This window comes from Mesoplodon bidens (genome assembly GCF_964165515.1).
Source record: "Mesoplodon bidens genome assembly, chromosome: 7".
Classification (NCBI taxonomy): domain Eukaryota; kingdom Metazoa; phylum Chordata; class Mammalia; order Artiodactyla; family Ziphiidae; genus Mesoplodon; species Mesoplodon bidens.
This window is the reverse complement of record NC_138164.1, coordinates 43,667,160-43,686,982: the sequence shown is the minus strand read 5'-3', so window position 1 is coordinate 43,686,982 and position 19,823 is coordinate 43,667,160. Positions and strand designations below refer to the sequence as shown.

General features: G+C 47.9%; 1 protein-coding gene across 1 annotated transcript in view; it reads left to right on the top strand.

Annotated features, from left to right (window-relative positions):
• NELL1 (neural EGFL like 1) overlaps positions 1-8,945 on the top strand; it is a gene marked incomplete at both ends in the record, with an annotated part of 833,612 nt that extends 824,667 nt beyond the window's left edge. Inside the window, one exon of the mRNA XM_081240682.1 lies at positions 8,810-8,945. Coding sequence (XP_081096808.1) covers positions 8,810-8,945 — 136 coding nt within the window. The remainder of the gene's footprint in view (positions 1-8,809) is intronic.
• Between the last annotated feature and the right edge of the window lie 10,878 nt (positions 8,946-19,823).

Genomic DNA, 19,823 nt, shown 5'->3' with positions numbered 1-19,823 from the left:
TGTTTTCCACAGTGGCTGTGCCAGTTTACATTCCTACCAACACTTACCAGGGTTCCATTTTCTCTAAAAATTGTAAATTTTCTTCCTACGGGTAATTGAGATGGTAGTTCAATAATAACATAAGATCAGGCGAAGTCTAAAGAAATTTTAGAAAACCTGGATAAAGTAAGAAAACATCTGTTTGCTGGCATCTGAATGTTAGAGAGACACCAAGACATGTGGGCCAAGTTCTGGAGAGAAGGGAAACACAGACGCAAGCTTGACATTTGGTGCAGCTTTTCTCCTTGGGGCATTTGCGGATTCAAATCTTACAGCCTAGGAGCTGAAAAGCCAAGGAGTTCAAAAGACTCTAACCACAGAAGCTGCTGGCATCCCTTGACTTGTAGGCGCAGCACTCTAGTCCTGCCTCTGTGGTCACTGCCTCCGCCTCTTCTTTGGATATAATCTCCTCCTGTCTCTCACTTATAAGTACACTTACAGATGGCACTTAGGGCGAGGATAGTCTCAACTCAAAATCCTTATATCCGCAAAACTTTACCTTGTAAGGTAACATTCTCAGGTCCCAGGGATTAGAGCCTGAGACCTTTGGGGCCACCAGTCAGCCCACTATAAGCCCTAAACGTCTTCTCTCCTGAGGAAGGTCTAGGCTGGGCAGAAACCCCGACAGACATCTACCAGAGGCCAGATTGAGAGCCCTTTTAGAAGGTCATTTCTCAGCTCATTTGGAACCTTGCTATTGCCCCCCTTTTTTTTTTTCTTTTCTTTTCGGTACGTGGGTCTCTCACGGTTGCGGCCTCTACTGCTGCGGAGCACAGGCTCTGGACGCACAGGCTCAGCAGCCATGGCTCACGAGCCCAGCCACTCGGTGGCATGTGGGATCCTCCCGGACCAGAGCACGAACCCGTGTGCCCTGCACTGGCAGGCGGACTCTCAACCACTGCGCCACCAAGGAAGCCCTGCCCTTTCTTTTTTCCTCCTGTTTGTCCTCAACAGGGGGAAGCATTAAGAATAAATGAGGGGCTTCCCTGGTGGTGCAGTGGTTAAGAATCCGCCTGCCAATGCAGGGGACACAGGCTCGAGCCCTGGTCCAGGAAGATCCCACATGCCGCGGAGCAACTAAGCCCGTGCGCCACAACTACTGAGCCTGCGTTCTTGAGCCTGCGAGCCACAACTACTGAAGCCTCCATGCCTAGAGCCTGTGCTCCGCAACAAGAGAAGGCCATGGAATGAGAAGCCCGCGCAACACAACAAAGAGTAACCCCTGCTCGCCACAACTAGAGAAAGCCCGGGCGCAGCAACGAAGACCCAATGCAGCCATAAATTAAAAATAATAATAATAATAATAATAAAATAAATGCATTAGCAGATTTTGGGTTTCCTCTCATCGTTAGTGTATTGCTTTCATTCCTAAGACCCTAAAAAATTGGAAACCACTCCACTTACCAGGAACACACTTTGCAACACGGATCCAGGGGAAGCTGTTTTCTTCCGTAGACACTTCATGACCCCGGTTTCCACAACAGCAGGCACTGCTGGCTCTGCCAAGTTGCTGGAGAAGGGCACCTTATCTGCAAAGTCACGAATCCAAATGGGCCCCCATTGGCAAGGGTGGAAGGAAGTTGTTTGGTTTAGCTTCTTGGGGGATCAGAAGATTGGGAGTTCTTGGGGGGGGGACTGCAGATACCTTGCTGTCCCTTGGTACAACGTCAGGGGAAAGAAAGGTCGCTGGTAGCTTCTCAGAGCTACCAGTTGGGGCTGTGCAGAGCGTCTTAGTAAATGCCATTTTGGTTGCAAATAACAGAAACTCAAACCGGCTGAAGAAAAAAGGGGACATCTACGGGGAAGAAAAGATGGCTCCTGCCTGTCCAGACTCCTCCGCTTTGCTTGCCCTTTGTTTCTCTAACCTTCCGCATTTCCTTTCAGTAAACTCCTTTTCTGTTTAAGTTAGCCACAGGAGATTTCTGTTGGTTGCAACCAGAGAATCTTGAGTGATACAAAAAGTCGTAGTGGAACCCAAGGGCAGGCATTGGAATGGGCCTTTCCAAGGAAAGAAACCAGGAACCAGAAAGTCATCAGGAATCAGGGCAACTTTCTGCATCAGAAGGAATGCCTTCAGCTTTTTTTTTTTCCCTTCATGGAGCTCATAATCCATTCATTTATTCAATAAACAATTAATGAGTATCTATCCTGTGCCAGGCACCCTGGTCGGTCTTAGAGTTCCATCCAGTTATAAAATATGCCAAGACCCCTGCCCTCAAGTAGCTCACATTCTAGTGAAGATAAGACATGTGAGCACATAGAGTATATTCACAACACAGAATAAGAAGAGCTATGCCATGGACACATATACACCAGCAAACATAAAATAGATAGCTAGTGGGAAGCAGCTGCACAGCACAAGGAGATCAGCTCGGCGCCCCACGACCACCTAGAGGGGTGGGACAGGGAGGGCGGGAGGGAGGGAGACGCAAGAGGGAAGAGACATGGGAACACATGCACATGCATAACTGATTCACCCTGCCACAAAGCAGAAACCGACACACCATTGTAAAGCAATTACACTTCAACAAAGATGCAAAAAAAAAAAAAAAAAAAACAAGAGCTATGCCAGAGGGATGAAGCATGACTGTCTTCATAGACCTAGAAAGCACAGATGCAATATCCTGGTAGAGAGGGCCTGGGCAGAGAATCGCAGGTAGGTGAACCTGTGTGCACAGAGAACGTGGTATGTATGAGTAGCTGCAAGTTTTCAACATCCGTGGAGCAAAAGAGTTCTTGCAAAAGTAGTGGGAGACGTGGCTGAAGAAATTGGTTGAGGATGAAGCATAAAAAACCCACTGAAGTGTGATCTTTTTTTCCTGAGGAGGCATGGGGGAGCCCTGGAAGGTTTTTAAGCTGTTTGAGGACATGGTCAATTCTCTGGGTTTCAGAAAAGTCCCTCTGGAGTCTGGGATGTGGTGAAAGTTGGGCTGGACCTTTCACCACTGGGCATGCTCAGTCGCTCAGGAAAGGTTTTTGCTCTGCCTTGGGAAATTTTTCACGCCGCTCTGGCAGTGGAGCTCGCCCCGCCCACGGCTTCTCCTCACTGGATTGGTTGAACTCAGGGAGGCTACCAGGAGGCCCAGTTGACCTCCCAACTCCACACCCCCGCCCCCGCCCGTTAACGCTCTGGGCGCGTGCTGCCTTCAGCTTTAAATAATAGAAACCTGGATGTGGGTAGATGGTAAAAATTTGGAGCCCCTCCCAAATGAACTCTAGCCATGTGGCTTGCTTTGTCTGATGAGATGTTGGCAAACACATGGCAGGTGGAGACTTGAAAAGTGTGCTTTGGGGCTTTCTCTCTCCTGCTGCTCTTGGAAACCTGTACCCACCACACGTGGCCTGGTCTGGCCTGCTGGGTGATGAGGGACCACACCAGGCAGAATCAGACGTCCCAGCTGAGGCCTTTCTAGACCAGGGTTTCTCATTCTCGGTACTATTGACATATTGGATCAAATAAGTCTTGGTTGTGGGCAGCTGTTCTGTGCACTGCAGGATGTTTAGCAGCATCCCTGGCCTCTACCGCGAGATGATAGGATCACCCCCACCCCAGTTTAACAACCAAAGTGTGTCCAGACATTGCCCAATGCCCCCTGGGTGGCAAAATCGCCCCCAGGTGAGAACCACTGTCCTAACCCAGCTTGCCTGGCAATGACCAGGCAGGCATGTACACGAAGCCACCCTAAACGAGCCCCAGCCAAACCCACCAGACCAGTACAAGTGGCCAGCTTGACGCCTGGAATCAGGAGAACTAATAGTTGCCATTTTAAGTCACTAACTTTTGAGTGATTTGCTCCACAGCACAAACAGGTACATCTGACCACAGTGGCTGAAACTGATAGGATTGATTTATTTATACAACAGGATGTACAGAGGTAAGCAGTTCAGGTACAGTGCAGAGCACAGTGATGCCACTAGGCTCCCACCCAGGCTTTTCATGTCTTTCCACTCCACTGTCCTGTGAGGTGGGCTTTGGTCTCTTGCTTGTTACCTTGTGATCCCCAACATGGCTGCTCCAGCTCCAAGTCCGAGCTGCAGGAGAGGAAAAGGAGACAAGGCAAAGGGACAAAGAGAAAAACTTTCTCCTAGCAAAGCCTTGCCTTTAATTCCAGAAGGGAAGCCCTGCCCAGGGCCTTCACCTGCATGTCACTGGCCAGAACTGAACAACACAGCCAGGTCTAGCTGCAAGGGAGGCTGGGAAATGAGGGCATTTCGCGGGCTGCTTATACAGTAGAGGGAGGCAATGACTAAGGGGCTTGTAGTGTCTGCTGCACTGTCTCTCTGGGGGTCGTCTTGGTTTCTTCTTCTTCTTTTTTTTTTTTTGCCACACAGTGTGGCTTATGGGATCCTAGCTCCCTGATCAGGGATTGAGTCCGGGCCCTTGGCAGTGAAAGCGCAGGGTGGACGGCCAGGGAATTCCCTGGGTCTTGGTTTCCTGTCTCTACCTGTTGCTTATCTATCCTGGCCATGTCTTTCTAAGACTGGCTTTGTTTCTCCAAACACAGTGGGAGAAATGGCCACCCCAGCTGGGAACTGCATCAAGACTTTCAGCTCCGGGCCATTAATGACCTGTGTGGTAACTCCATGTCCCACTTCCAAATATCAAGGGCACAGGTGCTGATTGGCCCAGCTTGGGTTAGAAGAGAAACCTGATTGGTCTGGCTTGGGTAGACTATCTACTGATCAGCCAGTCAGGTGCGGCCAAGAGAGCAGCAGGAGGTAGGGTAAACCTGGTTGGGGAATGTGCATTCTCAGAGAAAGGGGTGTGTGGCTGAGGAGACACCTAAAGAACCATCTAGTTCAAGGAGTGAAGAAAGGACATTGCCATTGTGGGTTGCAATGTTGATACGATAAAGATTAACACGTCCTTTGAAAGACCTCAAATACAGTGGAGTCACATAGGCATTACATTTAACTTATGCAAATTCAAATATTTGTATTCAACCAAAGTAGTTTTTTCCCCACACAATTTGGCTTCCAAACATGAGCCAGCTACTTAACTACTGCCTGACCAAGTGATCTTTTCTGGTGCTGGAGATTGCTGTTTTGGATTTGGGGGATATGGTACAGTATAAGTAATATGTTCTTTATGGAAAACTGCTGGGATTTTCAAGATTATTTTTAAGGTCAGGTGATGCTCACCCTTCTCACTGTGTAAGAAGTACCTTTAGTGGAAGACCATGCAAATCATTTTTCCCATTTCCTTCTAGTTTTAATCAGTATAAAGAATGCATTTGGTTTTAAAATATCAAAATACTTTTATTGTGGCTTTTTAAAAATAAAAAATAAATGATATTCATGGCTTCTGGCTCTTCCTCCTGTTTCGTTTGGTGGTCTCTGGCTGTACAAGAAAGGCAGGGAGAGAACAGATGGCTGGAGAGAAGGCAACAATGAGGGTCTCTTCAAACACCACGGGAAAGGGGTGTGTCCACCTGGGCAGTGTGTGTTCTTTGATGACTGGGTACTTGGTCTGTCCTGATGGCCTGGGACTTGACCTACTGGGCTGTCTTGGTGCGGCAGAATGGGCAGCGTGAGATGGAGTTAGAAACCTGGGTTCCAGACCCAATTCTTGAATTTACTAGCTGTGTGACTTTAGACAGGCCATTTAACCTCTCTCGGCCTCAGCTTCCTCATTTGTAAAATGGGGAATATAATGCTATTTACCTCCCAGGGCTTGAGAGAGGATTAGACGAGAAGTGTTTTGAACACCACAGAGCGCCATATAAACATGACTCTCTGTTATGGAAGCGATAAAACTGGTTGCTGTTCACATTTATTATAATCAATTCAGATATAAATGCACTATACCATGGCCCCAACAGCCCTGAGGTTACCATTCTGTCCTGTGGCCCCAGTACACGCCCTGGGTTTTCTCAACTGCGGGCTTCTCAGAGCTCCTTGGAGGTGTGACATTTGGGTTTGTCACTACTCAAACACATAATTGCATCTACCAGGCCTAGGAGTCTGAATTTCAAACTTATTCTTCATACGCCTGCGTATGTTTACATTCATAATATCTGTGAAAAGAACCCCTCTCCTCACACACTCCAAAATCCAGTATTGTGCAAAATACCAGTCTAGGAAGCAACACACTAGGGTAGCAACCTTTAATGTCCTAAAAAAGCATCTTAGTAGTTTGACGCAGAAGAGTTACACTGACTCACGGAGGATCATGCGAGGCCCAGCGGGGCGACGTTTCTAGTTCCTTCCACCAGGTTTAGAAAACAGAAGGCTCTGGCTGGATTTGCTGGACATTTCTCTCTTCAGCATCTCCCTTCCTTGGTCCATCTTAGGAGTGCCTTTTCTGGCTCCAACCTACAACAAGCAAGAGCAACAAATGCCCAGACTCTATAATTGTAGGGAGATCCCCAAATATTTCTCAAATGGCATTTTTTTTTACTCAAAATAAAATCTTTGTTGTAAAAAATATTTATATACACACATAGACGTGAGCAAAACGAAGGTAAAATGATCCACCATTATCACACTACCCACAGGTAACCTAATTCACATTTTGGTGTACACTCTTCCAGATACACAGATAACGTTTTCTTCTGACATTTGCATCTTTTTTTGAACCAGCAGTTTCTGATTATAGGCAATTTCATTGGGATGGACTTTCTCTCGAAAAGCTGTTACTGAACTGAATGCCTTATGTCTCTGATGTCTTAGGAGGGTAAAATGCAGCATACTCTAGGGGGCCTGTCTAACCCTTTTCTGAGCACTACTCCTGGATCCAGGCAGCCATGTGTGTGACTCTGTCCCTGGTCATAGCTGATCGGGCACTTGGCACGGGCTGGGCTTTTAAGATGGTCACTCCCAGGATTTGGGTTATGGGTTCTAAGATGCTACTTGCTTCCTGGGCTGGTCCTTTGAACTGGGGGACCATGAGGTCATTCCTTCCTGTCACATGACTGGAGAGAGCAGAGATCAGGGGAGCCACACAGAGACACAGAGAGGAGATACGGCCTGTGTGTGCATGTGCGCATGCTTGTGTGTGTGTAAAAGAGATGATGCCTGAGATCTGATGGCTTACCAGTTCTATTTCGAGGCCAGGCTCTCTTTCAGCTCCCAGTTTTTATGAGGCACTCACCCCTATATCCTTAAAAAAGCCCCCTCCACCCCCCCTTTTTTTTTTGCGGTACACGGGCCTCTCAGTGTTGTGGCCTCTCCAGTTGCGGAGCACAGGCTCCGGACGCGCAGGCTCAGCGGCCATGGCTCACAGGCCCAGCCGCTCCGCGGCATGTGGGATCTTCCCAGACCGGGGCATGAACCCGTGTCCCCTGCATCGGCAGGCGGACTCTCAACCACTGCGCCACCAGGAAGCCCAAGGCCCACTCTTGGGGAAGGAGTCGCCCAAGTTACACTTGGCAAGGAACCTGGAGGAAACCTTTCTGTACTGAGGAGATCCTAGACACCAAACTTCTAAGCTCAGGCTGGAGGGCAGGGAGAATGGGAAGCTGGCTCTTTGCTCTTAGCCGAAGCACCATCTGCCCCGCTTCTGTTAAAGCCAGAGGCAGCGTGAAGTTCCAGGGTGTCTCACATCTCAGAGAAGCACAATGTTCCCACAACATCTGGGGCCCATCCCAATATCTCCTCTGCCATTTCACATCCGCAGGTGGTCCTCAGACAAAACCTAGATGTAGGGCAGTTTCTGCCTCCTCCCAGCTCAGTCATATATGTGAGTGAATAAGTAACAAACTTCCAGTCGTTTCCACTTTGCAGGGTGGCAAACGTCTCAGATCAAGTGGGGCCCTCAGGATGCTCTCTATCCTCTTAACATCCTGCTCTGGGGAGTAACCACCTTCTGGTCTTAGCACAAGGATGCTGGTTGAGAAGCTTCTATTTTTCAAATATATCCCTCACCTAGAATATCTTCGTTTCTTCCCATGATAATTTGGTTGCCTCAGCATGACTGTGGCCTTTTATCAAACTTGAATGTCTCCTCTCTCATATTCAACCAAAATGTGTTTGGCTTTCTAGCTTCCTGAGAGCTCGCCTCTACTGTCTGCAAAGTGGGAACGTGGACTGGCTTAATTCCAGTTCCAGGGCTGATTTGTCAATGGCAATGTTTCAACATGTTCAAGATTTCATAGTCTTAATTCTCAACTTTGAAGAGAATTCTAGAGGATGCTTCCTTGAAATTTAAGAGAAATGCCACTGGAAATGTATCAGGTTTATTACCTGGAGGTTTATAACCTAAAGGAGGAAAAGCTAGCACTCCCCTGGGTGTCAGATCTGCACTGATTCCCAGCTCTCCTACTGAGCTGTGTGGCTCTGGACAAAGAAAGTCTCTGAGCCTCAGACACCTCATCTGTAAATTGGGTATAATAACAACACCCACCCCATAGGGTTGTTGTGAAGCTTAAAAGAGATACTGCACGTCAAGTGTTTGGCTCTGTGCCCAGCACATGCCAAAGGCTCAGTACATAATAGATGTGGGATAACTGTCCACTGGGCTTCCTGCTGACGTCCTAGGGTTTTCTCTCTTCTCTCTTCTGGCTCACCTGGAAATGTGAGTTCTGCATCTTTGAGTTCTTCATCAGCTCTCCAAACATTCGTCTCTTTAACACAGAAAGAATATTGACAAAATTTAGCTTATGTTCTTATTTGCCTTTTGCATCAGAGAAAAATGGATTTTTCTCAACTTTCAGATGCTACCCATTTGGATGGAATGTTGAGCCTTCCTAGGTGAGGAGGTGAGGATAGAGGTCTGCAGAAGGGGGTGTGGCTTTGGGGTAACGCTACACTGTCCTGCTGCACCTTTTAGGGAATCTCTGTTCCAGATTCCAGCAGAGAAGGAGGTGGTCAACCAAGAAGGCTATGAAGGATACTGCATTCTTCTTGGAGGACAGATCTGCTTTAGCTGGAAGCAGAGCCTCCTAGATCAGTGGAAGAGGCTGTAGATGTCCAGTGGCTTTCCACCCAGTGGAAATGTTGAAAGCCCCAGTGGCTAACCTCCCGGGCAGGGACTACAGGGGCCTGTTGGGAAGCCAGCATCACTGAAAACCTGGAGCTTGCCGCTCCCCTGGGGTTTGATGACTATTGCTGACCCTGATCTGCTCAAGACCCTGCACCTCAGGGGCAGCTCATCAAAGAAAGAGCATCCCCTAGGCACTGGAGACACAAAAGTCAGAGGGAACTGGGCTCTCCCTTGCAGACTGACACTCCGCAGGTGAATGTGCAGTGGTGTCAGGAAGGAGACGTTCTCCTAGAGCCCTGAGCATCCACTGGGGTCGCCAACCTGATTCCTACAGCGGCCAGGAAAGTAAAAGAAGTGGGTGAAGTGAGCTGGGGTGGTGGTGGACAGCAGCAAACACACGAGCCCAGCGCCTTTCTAAGGGGCCTGGAAGATGGAAGCTTGTGATGGTGGCTTGTGGGTCTGTGGGCCTAGGGTCGCCAGATCTTCCAAGTTTCCCAGAGAAGATGGAAATCCAGAGTATTCCAGGAAACTGCCCTATTTTGAAATGTAACTTAAAAAAAACTCCCATGAGCCAAATGGAATATATCTGTGGGCTGCCATCTTGCGACACCTGGTTCAGAACCTCCCTGCTTGGTGTCTAGTTGGTGCTCAGTAAATGTTGGAGGGGTTGCCAGATAAAATACAGGATGCCCAGTTAAATCTGAATTTCAGAATGAAGCCAACAAATTTGTGAGTGTGAATATGCCCCGTGTAATATTTAGGACATTTATACCGAATAGCTTTTGTTGTTTATCTGAAATTAAAATTTAACTGGGCATCGTGTTTTTGGTTTGTTTGTTTTCCCCTCAATCTGGCAACCCTACCGGGTAGTCACACAACTCAGGGAGGAAATAAGGCTGTCTTTTGGGACAGGGCATAGGTGCTTACGAGACTCTTCCATTCTCCCAGAAGGATGCTGACTCTACCCTCAGAGGACTGTCCGTGAAGGCTGATGGGCCCGTATTGACCTGACAGTTACCCTCCAGGCATTTTCCGTGGAGAAGCCTCGAGCCTGCGGCCACTCGGTATTTATCACAAACTCCGTTGAGACAATCACTATCCAAATGCCCAGATATTATAGAGCAGGGGTTAGTTTTAAACCAACAGCCTTCTTCTCTCCCACCCCATCCCCCGCCTTTTTTTTTGCAGAACCGTTTATCCAAGCAAAATCCCATGAGGAACTTGGGGTATAATATAATGGAGAGCTTCTCTGGCGGGAGAAAGGTGTGTGTGCTTTGAGAGTCACACCCTTCCATGGCACCCAAAGGCTCCAGGGAACCCCAGTTTGAACATTGCTGCAAAATTCCTTCCTGGATTAAGTTCCATCAGTGGGCAGCTGGGCACTGAGGGCAGAGCCTGGCCCCTGTGCACCTGCTTTTCCTGAACTTTACTGAACTCACTGGGATGTGATGAAGGGGGTGCGGGAGGGTCTTTTTCTTTAGCCTTCTTCTATCCGTATGCTGCATAGGCCTGGCCACATGGTTCTACTTCATCATTGTGGGCGGAAGAGCACCACCCGAAGCCCCTCCAATCCCACGCCCCTCCTACACAACATCTACCAATTGTGGGGCTTCCCTGGTGGCGCAGTGGTTGAGAGTCGACTTGCCGATGCAGGGGACACGGGTTCGTGTCCCGGTCCAGGAGGATCCCACATGCCGCTGAGCAGCTGGCCCGTGAGCCATGGCCGCTGAGCCTGCGCTTCCGGAGCCTGTGCTCCGCAACGGGAGAGGCCACAACAGTGAGAGCCCTGCGTACCGCAAAAACAAACAAAGTAACAAACAAACAAAACACACAAGTGGCACGGAGGAAGCCAGAATCTTGAGAATACCTGGGCCCAAGGAAATCTTGGAAGATAGTGAGTTAAAGAGAATAGTGAGGATAATGACGATGGTAGGAGAGGGTGAATGCTTTGTGGTCCTATGTGCTAAGGCTTTTGTATACAAGCTCCCATTGGGAAGGCTACGAGCTAGGTGCCATTTTTATTCTCATCTTAAAGAAGAGGGATCTGAGCTAATTAAGCAGAGGGAAGGTTAGGGGGTTTTCCTGGCTGAGACCACAAGGCAAAGCAGTGGTCACGCCGCTAGCCAGGACTTGATTGGCTGGAAATTTGATTGGCAGGAGAGCTGAGCGGCTTCTCCTGCCAGAAGCAGCCGGTGCCCTTCAGCCTTTCTTACACTTCAAGCCCTAAGAAAGGGCTTGCGTGCTTCCCAAGTGGCAACTTCTGTGCATTTAAAAATTCCCTCTTGAAAATCCCAGCCTTAGCCCATTCACAAAAAGTATCTGGGTCCTTTCTTGGCCGTGGCCCTAGTCGTATTCACCAAAGAGAAGAGCGCGTCTCATAAGAGCTGGCGGCTTTGGGAGGACCGGGGAAGGCGTCGGCTGGCTGGAAGCTCCCTGAAAGAATTAGAGGAGTCCCCACCCATCCATGAGCTGCCTATTCTTCCCCCTTAGAAACGGGGCTTGTGATGTGCCAGGCACTGCAGGCATTTTGCCATTTAACCCTCCCGCTGCCCCACGCAGTAGGCCCCTTGCTAACAGTTTTGGTTGCTTTTGTTGAGGAACCTGTGATACAGAGGTCAAGCCACTTACTCAGGGTCATTCGGGGCAGCGGTGGGGCTTGACCCCTATTTGTTTGACTCCAAATCTGGCCTCTGAACTCTGAGAGACACTGCCGGCTTCTCGAGTGATGTGGGAAGTGGATTCGAGTGAGCACGGCCTGGGCCGCGGTTCCCGTCCCTCTGCCACATGGACAGAGCCACAGGCCCAGTTCGCTGTGAAGGCCCAGCATCTTATACCAAGTCTCATTTTCACAGCCAGAGATATTAGTGTGGAAATAGGACTTTTGATTCTTGAAAGGTCTGCTTGGTGAAGAGATGGTCAAACATTAAAACTACAAACTCCATTTTTTTGGGGGGGGGCAATTCTGAAGCTTAAGATGTGTCATTTCATCTCAGTGCTTCAACCTTGCCACCTCTGTGAACGGGTGAAGAGTTTCAAAGTTTTATACAGGAGGCTAAAAAACTAAGGCTCCTTGTGAAAATACTAAGTGTAAAACTTAGAAAAGAGGAATTCTACTTTCTGTTCATTTCTGCTTAAAGACAACGAAGATCTACTCCCTGGAAGGAACGGATGCCAAGACAGATGTATACAAGTGCCCTTTAGGATCCAGCAAAACATAAAATGTAATATTGTTTTCTTCCTGACAAACAGGGATTTCTGACAACATATTAACAACAAGCCTGAAATGCAAACCTGAGTCCTGGAGTGAAACCCCCAGGAGCAATGGTGCGATGTATCCAAGGGGGCCACCCTGGTAAGGGAGACACAGAAGGAAGGGGTGTGGAAAAGTGAACCTGGGCGGGGGAGGGCAGCAGGTGGGGAGGAAATCCTGTTTCTGCCACTTAGTAGCCAGGGAAGGGTACCCTCTGTCAAATCAGCTTTCCCCTCTCTCTAAGGGGACGACACTTGCCAGCATCCCTTGCGGGTTGATGGGAGAGATGAAGCATGTGCGGTGTGGAGCAGGTGCCTGCCTCTTGGTAAGTCTTTCCCCCAGTTGTGAATTCCACGAATTTGAAAGCTACTAGCTGTAGCTCTTCTGGGGACCCTGACACAGGTTCAACTTGGCCATTTCAGACCCTTCTCGGCTGAGGGATGTCTAGCGCCAAACAGGCAGGCATGTCCCTTGCCATGCGTGTGAATGAGGCAGCCCAGGAATAAAGCATGTGAAGCCTGATTATGTAAATCCTCAGGCTTTCAGTACATGACAATGGCCTTTTTTGGGCCCTTCGCTGTCCCATTCTGTGGTCTGGTGTCTCTGCTTTGGGGCCTAGTCTGCCAAGCCCTGGGGGCGGGGGGGGCACTTCGGGGAGGGGTGAGCTCTGCAGAGGGCACATCAAAGGGAAAGTCACAACTCTGTCACTGGCCCAGCTCTCCCTGGCATTGCTTGGTGTGAAAGGAAACTGTCCTCTGCCTGAGGCAGCCCCATGACATATGCAGACTAAGGTCTGTGATGTTTAATTCACAGCAGTGAGCACTGGAAACACTTCATCCAGGCTCCCTCAGAGCAGGACAGCCACTTTTCATTTCTGGGGCTCTAAGCCAGAGAGCCTGCTGTCTGGAAACCTATTGCCTGGAAGGTTCGCAGGATGGGGGGCAAGCTTCTGCAAGGAACTATCTGACCATCACCTCCTGGTTGAGCAGAAGGGCACCCTTCTATGACCTTGGCCTCCTTAGAGCTCATGCAGGCAACAAACACACACATACAAATACACACACATGCCAACACACAGCACATACTCACATGTACACACATACACGCAAGCATGCGTGTACAAATACACAGCCCCAAGTCAGAAAGACTGGAGTACTATTCTGGCTACTCAGAAGAGCAAACCCAGATCTTTATTCTCAGAGAGCTTATTCCTCGGTGTATCCCTGGCACCTGGCAGAACAATGACAGTCAGAATCGCCGCCTTTGAAAACACTCGGGCTGTTCACTCAACTGATTGTGGTCATCATTGCAGGAGGCAGGGAAGTCAGATCATGACGCTGGACACCCTTAAACTCAGTACAGTGCTATGTGTCAATTATGTCTCAATAAAACTGGTGGAAAAAATAGTTATCTGGATAGAAAGAACAAAATAAAATACACGAATTATCAAAAGTTAAAAAAATACAGACGAGCTAGACTATGAGTCTCAGAAAGCACTGTTCACAACAGCCAGGACATGGAAGCAGCCTAAATGTCGATGGAGGAGTGGATAAAGAAGATGTGGTACAAATATACAGTGGAATACTACTCTGCCATAAAAAAGAATGAAGTAATGCCATTTGCAGCAACATGGATGGACCTAGAGACTATCATACTATGTGAAGTAAGTCAGACAAAGACAAATATCATTTGATATCACTTATATATGGAATCTAAACAAAATGATACAAATGTGCTTATTTACAAAACAGAAACAGACTCACAGACTTTGAAAACAAACTTATGGTTACCAAAGTGGAAATGTGTTGGGGAGGGACAAATTAGGAGTTTGGGATTAACATATGCACACTATTATACATAAAATATGTAATCAACAAGGACTTACTGTATAGCACAGGGAACTCTACTCAATATTCTGTAATAACTTATATGGGAAAAGAATCTGAAAAAGAATAGATATATGTGTATGTATAACTGAATCACTTTGCTATACACCTGAAACTAACACAACTCTGCAAATCAACTATACTCCAATATAAAATAAAAATTAAATTAAAGAAAAAGAAAGTTTAAAAAAATAGAGGCAAGCTAGACTATGAGTCTCAGAGAGGTTAATCTAACACATATATATGGAATCTAAAAAAAAAAAAAAAACAAGGTTCTGATGAACCTAGGGGCAGCCAGGAATAAAGACACAGAGGTAGAGAATGGACTTGAGGACATGGGGAGGGGGAAGGGTAAGCTGAGACGAAGTGAGAGAGTGGCATTGACATATATACACTACGAAACATAAAATAGATAGCTAGTGGGAAGCAGCTGCATAGCACAGGGAGATCAGCTCAGTGCCTGGTGACCACCTAGATGGGTGGGATAAGGAGGGTGGGAGGGAGACACAAGAGCGAGGGATCTGAGGATATACGTATGCATATAGCTGATTCACTTTGTTACACAGCAGAAATGAACACAACACTGTAAAGCAATTATACTCCAATAAAGATGTTAAAAAAAAATGCTGCCTGAAGTCACACAGTAAATGGCAGAACAAGAGTCTAAACCTAAGTCTGCCTAATGCTAAAGCTATTCTGCCACCTTCCTTTGCAAAGAGTGAATGCATTCTTTGCTGCCTGGATCCCACTGGGGCCTCAGTTGGCTGTTTCTAAAGGGAGCTGAGGGGCAGCCTCAGAGGCTCTGCTCGGAGGAGGGACCTCTCACCTTCTGCTGCCTGATCGCCCTGGTGACCCTCTTCTCCTGGTGCAGCCTCTCTTCCATGTGCGCCAGGGCCTCCTTCAGCAGCGCCTTTTCTTCGGCCTCTTTGGAGATGTCGTCCTTCAGCTTTGCCACCTGTGACTGGTACATCTGAACCGACACTTTGCTCTGCCTGAGCACACAGGAGAGACAAAGTCTCTTTTCTCCTCAGCTTTCTCACTCACCACCAATGCTACCGACCTGGGAGATCCTCAGAACACTTCCATATATGCCTGGCTTCGCGGTTTCCTTACAAGTGGGGGGAAGGCTGAAGATGTGGGGACTAGAGGGCAGAATAAATAGCCCATTGGCTGTGGACGTGCAGCACGAAGGGGGCAACGGTTATGCTACCAGCCCCTCCCAATTTCCCAGAGAGGGTGGGGGAACGGATACCACTGAAAATAGGGTGGAATTACGAAAAGCACACACATGGTGAAACATCAGACACATTTATAAAAGGTGCACCTTATTCCTTAACAGTAGGGTACTTTAACTGCTGCTTTCTTGCCCAGAGACTTGGGTCCATCAGGCCCTGAGTCACCATCCCGCCTCCCCACTCCACACCCAGGCCTCTGTCCTCTTGTCCTGGTCCCTACGGGTCTGCAGCTGCACCGAGGTTTAGCCTGGAGAATGGAGGCCTGGGCCTTTTGCCGGGGACACGGGCCATACTTGAGCTGTTCAATGTCCTCCTTGTATCGTCTCAAAAGCTCTTCTTTTCTCTGCAGCTGGTTCTTGAGTAGGGTGATCTTATCAAACACCAGGTACAGGTCTCTTTGTCGAAGCTGGTAGACTCTCTCCCTCTCTTTTCGGGAGAGGTGTTTCATGGACACGTGACCTGACATATCTTTGATGTTCATCAAAGTCCCGAGGGTTTTGCTCATATCCATGTACTACGAGAAAGCATTTCTCAGGTAAGAGGCCTGGCCCAAGACCGCTGGTGGCCACTTTGAGGAGGCAAACATCTAACTCTGTTTCATTCATTTTCTGCAGTTGCAGAGAAGAAACACATGCTTTGCAAATGAGTGCATTTGGGGTTTTTAGTACGACTTTCATTTTCCCCCGCATCCATTTACACTATGCCTTTTTGAGAATTGGGGTGGGGGAGGGGGAATGACAACAGACATAAACATTCATTCTTACTACCCAGTCTTCCAAGGAATTGGGCTCTGCAATTTCCAGCCCATGCTGGGAAAGGAGATGGGTCTCGTGGAGCTACTGTAACAACTAAACATGTATGTGGAGTTGATGTTTAAACTATCTGCAGGGCACACAGGTTTGGACAGGAGGGGACTGATGCTGGGTATACCTACCAGGTTTTCACTGAGATCTAAAGCGTCAGCCACATCCATTTTCCCTGACTTCTCAGAGACCATGATGGACCCTGGGCTGGAAAGGCCATTTTGAGGCTGAAATTAAAAAAAAGAAGAAAAACTCTCTTGGCATTCCATTATGATTTTCTACATCCAGAATAATAACCCAAAGAATAATGGAAGAACTGGAAAGTTACTAAAGAATAATTTGAGAGAGTTAATTTTTTTAACATCTTTATTGGAGTATAATTGCATTACAATGGTGTGTTAGTTTCTGCTGTATCAAAAAGTGAATCAGCTATACGTATCCATATATCACCATATCCCCTGCCTCTTGCATCTCCCTCCCACCCTCCCTATCCCACCCCTCTAGGTAGACACACAGCAACGACCTGCTCTCCCTGTGCGATGCAGCTGCTTCCCACTAGCTATCTATTTTACCTTTGGTAGCGTGTGTGTGTATATATGTCCATGCCAAGAGAGTTGGTTTTAAATCCACTCTGACTCTGTGAACTGCTTTCTTTATGACTGTGCTCCTACCCCTTCAGAGCACAACTGCCTTTGAAATGATGCATCACTTGTGCCGTTCTTTGGCCACTGTCTCGTCTGTCTTCCCTTTAGGCCAGTGGTTCTCAACCGGGGGTGACTCTGGCCACCCTACCCCCTCCAGGACATTTAGCAATGCCTGGACACATTTGTGGTTGTCATAATTGCTGCTGGCGTCTAGTGGGTAGAGGACAAGGATGCTGCTAATCACCCCATGATGCATAGGGCAGTCTCCCAAACAAAGAGTTACCTGGCTCAAAAAATCAGTACCGCTGATGTTGAGAAGACAAGCTCCAGAAAAATGGAGACCATGTGGCTTTTGCTCACTATCTCCCTCCTTGTGCCCAGCATGGCACCTGTCACCGAGTGGTGCATAGTGGTCATGTTTGTTGAATGAACGAATGAAGGTTAAGTGGAAAATGGCCTCCCTCCTTTTTACTAAAGGAATCTCATTTCTGTGCAGCAGAAACCATACCCTCACAAAATTCGGCCCAACCTTCTCCTAGCTCTGGAACCTGGTGGGTGGGCATCCCTTCAGACCCTTTCCAGAGACAATGCAGATAGTGTTTGCAGCTGCATCTCCCTAAGACCCCAACCAGCCAGCTGGCTGCTGGAAGCCCAACTGACTGCATGGAAAGGCCACCAGACTGAATAGGGGACCTGATCTGAACGACTACAAATAACCATAACAAGCCTCCTTAAAAAATAAATTGGCTTTTAATGCTTGCCATGAGCCTCTCTTAGCCCTAGCATTTGTTGGCACTACCCTGAAACCCTCTGAGATTAAAAACAAAACAACTACAAAAATATAAATGCCCCCAAAGTGACTGTGATAGATAAGAGTATACATATTTGTCTATGTACCTATGGAGATGAGAATAAAAGAGGGTATCTGAAGATGACAATAAACCGGGCAGATCTGCTGCAAAAAGAACCTGAGATGCTGTTCAGTGTCTTCAGCTACCCTGAGCTGCATCCTCTGTACCTCTCCAGACGCCCCCTCTTTTCCTGAGGGAAGGGTCACTAAGGAAGAGCCTGGGCTACAGGATCCAAGCACACAGTCCCCACCCGGTCTCTGCAGGCTCGCAGACACACCACCAGGGACACACCCCTGGTGTGTCTTCAATCATTATTCTGTGACCTTGGGTGAGGTACTTGACCTCCTGAAGCCTTACTTTTTCTTATCTGTTAAATGGGGACAATAATAGTAACTATGACACAAGGCTGCTACGATGGTTAAATGACATAAGGCATGGAGCCGGCTGAGCTCAACGCCTGGCACACAGTAAGCAGTTCACAGATGTCAGCTATTCTTCCTCCTGCTCTTTCCTTTAATTACTGCCAACCTTGGAGGATTGAGAGTTGGGAGGTTTCCTGCTCTGTGGTGTCAGTGGTGGGATGAGGGCTTGTTGCCAAGGGGAAGGTCAATCTTGGAAGCAGGACCATCAGGACGTGAGATCCAGCTGAGCTCCCCACCTGGAGACGGTCCCTCTACTCCCAACCTCAGAGAAGGAAGATTCGATTTTACCAGGAAGACCAACACGTTTCTGAAGACTCACATCTCTAGACGTGTGAGCAAATGTCTAGAAAAATTGTAGGAGAAAATGCTGGTACAGATAGGATGGCTTTATTATGTTTTCCAAAAGCTGGTTTAGACTAGCTGCCGCAGCAAGCCACGCTGACCTGAGCTGTCCATTGTCATGTGTCAGTCAAACACCTGATCAAACATCCATTTAGGATACACGGCACCTTCAACCTAACAATCAAATTACTTCTGAAAATCCTGGAAAACACAAACTATGCTCCCTAAGAAAGGAAGGTTTTCTTGGATAATACTCTTTAAATACTGTTTGACAATAATAACTATCATCTATTAAAGTGCTCGCTATGAGCTAGGCACTGGGATAATCACTTTACATGATGATCTCCTTTAATTTTTCCATCATCATTTTACAGCTGGGAAATGAAGTCCCAGAAAGGTTAGGAGCCTGCCCAAGGTCACAGAGCTTGCAGAGCTGGGATTAGGACACAGGTCTCTGATTCTAGAACTTGTGTCTTCTTAATCATCATGGCTCCCTTCTGCTGCCCTTTATGTGTTCATGTTTTTCAGTTTATAGCAAAAAGCAAATGTTAGGCAAGCTCATGACATAATGTTGTACATTAGCTTGTTGGATATTTTCTGCAGAATATAACATGTGAAGTGAAAAGGAGGGCCCAGAGATTGACCTGGCCAGCATCAGTGCAATGCTATATCATGCTGTACATGATGGGAAGCAGCCTTTCTATTCAAACATTGGATCGCTGGTACGGCCAGGCACCGACCAGTCCATACAGGTGCCAGCCCATCAGGGAGGACCTGGCCTCGAACCAATGATGTATACAGTGGTGCCAGGGCACACGGCTCGTGTCTGTCCTCATGCCCACCCTCCCCACGTGTCAGTCAAAGCAGAGACAAAGTTTCTTTGGTTACCGTTCCGATCTCTACTCTTGAAAAAGTTGGCAAGTCAGGTTTTACATCCAATATTTTCCGAACATTTTTTTCCATCCCGAGGGTCTTTAAGTCTAGAAATGATCCATCCATGTGGTCCTTGTGATCTATAAAAGAAAAAAGTTTACACTCAAAAGAAAGGCTCAGGAAGAAGTTACTGCATGTAAAAGTCACAGCTGCTATTTACTGGACCCTTACCACAGGCCAGTACTAATTAGCTCACCATCCTCCCTTGGCAGGTGAGGCATCGAGGCCCAGAGAGGTGACATGACTTGTCCAAGGCCACACAGCTCATATGAGGCTGCAGCCTCCCAGGGTGGGGGCACTGAGGGGGAACGTTCGGCCACAGGTGTGACGATGGACTTGAACCCAGGCTTCTGTGTCCTAGCCCAGGGCTCCACCCAGCAGCAAGCTTGGCTTCTTGAAAGCCCTATTCCCTCTAAACAGGGTATTTATCCTGGGAAGTTCCCCAAGGTTGGTCCTTGCACAGCATCAGTCTATGAAAAAGTTTTCACTGGGCCA